At 44.7% G+C, this 3254-nt stretch overlaps 1 protein-coding gene across 1 annotated transcript; it reads left to right on the top strand.

Moving 5' to 3' along the window:
- The first annotated feature begins 569 nt into the window (after positions 1-569).
- On the top strand, positions 570-2406 carry LOC139871421 (uncharacterized). The gene is made up of 5 exons (XM_071859135.1): positions 570-618; positions 697-935; positions 1002-1091; positions 1143-1631; positions 2314-2406. Exons 1-5 carry the CDS (start codon positions 570-572, stop codon positions 2404-2406), a joined length of 960 nt encoding a protein of 319 aa, XP_071715236.1.
- Positions 2407-3254: the final 848 nt, after the last annotated feature.

Raw genomic sequence — 3254 nt, forward strand, 5'->3', positions numbered from 1 at the left:
AGGACTTTTTGCAACAGTTTAAACACGCTATCAAGACACAACATTGGGATAATCCCACGGCGTGCCACATGTTCCCGGGACAGCTCCAGTCCGTCGCGAGGGAGTGGTTCGCCAAATTACCTGCCTTAAGCATAACTAGCTTTACGGATCTCAGAACTAAGTTCGTGCAACGTTTCCATAATTTTAAACGCACAGAACTAACTCACTTGGATGCGCACAACATTAAGATGAAGCAGCGCGAATCTCTGATGAATTTCACTACCCGCTTAACGGCGGAGTGCTAGAAGATTCATGACTTACCGAAGTCGCAGCAGATCTCCGCGTACATTATGGGGATCTGTCAAACTCGGCATTTATCTTTAGTAAAGACTATGCGTGTTCAAGCTATTGATGAAATGGCAGCGCCGAGAACGAGAAAAGAGGTACAAAGCTTAAACGGCAAGCTGACGGCACTGTCTAGGTTCTTGTCAAAGGCAGCAGAAAGATCGTTACCCTTATTCAAAGTGTTGAAGGAAAGCGTTGGACGGAATTTCGATTGGACTCCCGAAGCGGATCGCGCCTTTTAGGAGATGAAGGCCTTAATCAGGATGTTACCGACACTGACCGCCTCGGTACCGGGTAAAGTATCCGTTTCATGGTATTTTTTACAGATCTTTTTTGTATGAATCTCTTCATATTAACGTGTTGAGCTTTCAGGAGAAACTTTGACAATTAATCTGGCGGTGGGAGCTGAAGCTATCAGCTCAGTGCTCGTCGCGGAACGAGCCGGCACACAAATGCCAGTTTATTTTGTTAGCAAAGTGCTGCAACATGGCGAAGTTAATTACAAACCAATTGAGAAGCTTATTTTTGTATTAGTCCACACCGCGAGACGGTTGAGACGGTACTTCCAGGCGCACCCGATGCTGGTGCTAACTGATTCACCCATTAAGCAGGTACAGTATGACGATTGAGACCGGAGCATTGTGGTGGAAATTTTTTCTAACAGATTTTTCATGCAGGTGCTAAGCAAACCAGAGGTTTCTGGCAGGCTAGCCAAGTGGGCAATTGAACTAGGCGAACATGAAATCAATTACGCACCCCGTACCGCAGTGAAAGGCCAGATCATGGCAGATTTTATGGTTTAATTTATATGCACCGAGCCACCAGAGCCGGTTGTCGAAGAAGTACCAAATACCATAGCGTGGGAACTATTTACTGATGGAGCGTCAAGTTCTGACGGTGCAGGTGCAGGACTAATTTTGATTAGCCCGGAAGGTGAGAAACACACTTACGCATTGCATTTCGAGTTCCCCGCCTCCAATAACGAAGCCGAATATGAGGCGTTGCTATCTGGTTTACGAATGGCTGAGAAGATAGGAATTAAAGCCCTGAAGGTATCGGTTGATTCTCAGCTCGTGTCGAATCAGATGCACGGGACGTTTGAAGCTAGAGATCCGGCCATGCAAAAATATCTGAGATTGGCGGAAGAAATGGCCAACAAATTCGAGTTTTTCTCAATCACGCAAGTGCCGTGGTCCATGAACAAAAAAGCCGACGCACTCAGTAAACTTGCAACAAGTGTGTTCAGTCACTTCGCCAAGGACGTTTGGGTGGAGGTCCTGAGTCAAAAATCCACTGACGTGGTACAGGTATCGACGCGCTTCGATAATAAATACGCTACACGTAGGAATGGCAAAATGACCCGTACCCGATGGGGAATCCCGAAACCCATTATAATTGGGTCGGGTCATGGGCCGGGTTACAAAAGAAATTCTGGGTTCGGGTATGGTTTTGGATACAAACTCGTTTACCCGTCCCGCATACTCGACCCGCATACCCGTATACCCGGACCGAGGAATTTTAATAGTAATTTTTATGTAAAATTTTAGTATTAGTATTATATTGTTAACATATGAAAGATTTATCTTATTATATGTGATATTTTATATACTTTGTGTATTTGAGTATTTAAGAAACTTTTCAATCAACTTTTTGTATGTGATATTTAATAATACTTTAAACATGAAGTAGTTAAGTTATTTTTCGATATTTTGATTTGATAACTTATTAAAAAAATAGATACAGAATGACTAATCGGTTATACCCGTTTACCCGTGGGGAAACCCGAAACCCGATAGTATGTAAGCAAAGGGGGACCCGACGGGTTTCGGGCCGGATTTGGGGCGGGATTTCTTAATCGGGTTCGGGTCCGGGATTAACTAAACCCGATTCAAATCCGACCCAATGCCATCCTTAGCTATACGCATAATCAATTTAAAACACAACGTACACTGGCATGTATTGATTTCCTTGCAACGTAACGTATTACAGGAAGTGGCCCCCGTGGAGGAGGTAGAGACATGGATGAGTCCTATCATTGCGATCTTAAGAATGGGACGTTGCCAGTTGATGGGGCAGCGGTAAGAAAGATCCGTATGAAAGCACCTTTGTACATGCTAAGGGATGGCATTTTGTTCAAGAAATCCTTTACGGCACCGCTGTTAAGGTGTGTCGATCCGAGTGAACCAGAAACAATCGTAAGGGAGGTGCATGAAGTGACTTGTGGTATGCATGCTGGGTTTAGGACCGTTGTGGGAAAGATAATGCGGTTGGGGTATTTTTGGCCGTCAATGTACCGTGATACAAAACAAAATAATCAAAGCTTGTGTTTCATGCCAACATCACGCTCCACAAATTCACATGCCGGCGCATGAGCTAATTCCTGTCACGTCTGCTTGGCCTTTTTACAAATGGGCAATTGATTTGGTGGGACCTTTCCCAGACGGAAAACACTTGGTCGTTGCAATTGACTTCTTCACCAAGTGGGTTGAAGCCAAACCTTTGAAAAGTATAACGGAAAAACAGATTGTGAACTTTGTTTGGGAGGAGATAGTGTGCCGTTTCGGGGTGCCTCACGAAATTGTAAGTGACAACGGCAAACAGTTTGCTCACGATCCGTTTCGATCATGGTGCGACGGGTTGAATATTAAGCAGACTTTCAGTTCCATTGTCCATCCACATGCAAATGGGCAAGTCGAAGTTACCAACAGAGACATTGTTGCCGGGATTAGGGCAAGGTTGGACAAGGATAGAAATTGTTGGGCAGATGAGCTTCTGCAAGTCTTATGGGCGTTCCGAACCACACCCAAAGGAAGAAACAGAGAAACACCCTTCAGCCTTGGTTATGGGTCTGAAGCGGTAATTCCGGCTGAAATTGCCGTTCCGTCCCAACGCGTGATGAAATTCAATGAAGAGTCCAACGTCATTAACTT

Source organism: Rutidosis leptorrhynchoides, chromosome 10 (genome assembly GCF_046630445.1).
Source record: "Rutidosis leptorrhynchoides isolate AG116_Rl617_1_P2 chromosome 10, CSIRO_AGI_Rlap_v1, whole genome shotgun sequence".
In the NCBI taxonomy this organism is placed as follows: domain Eukaryota; kingdom Viridiplantae; phylum Streptophyta; class Magnoliopsida; order Asterales; family Asteraceae; genus Rutidosis; species Rutidosis leptorrhynchoides.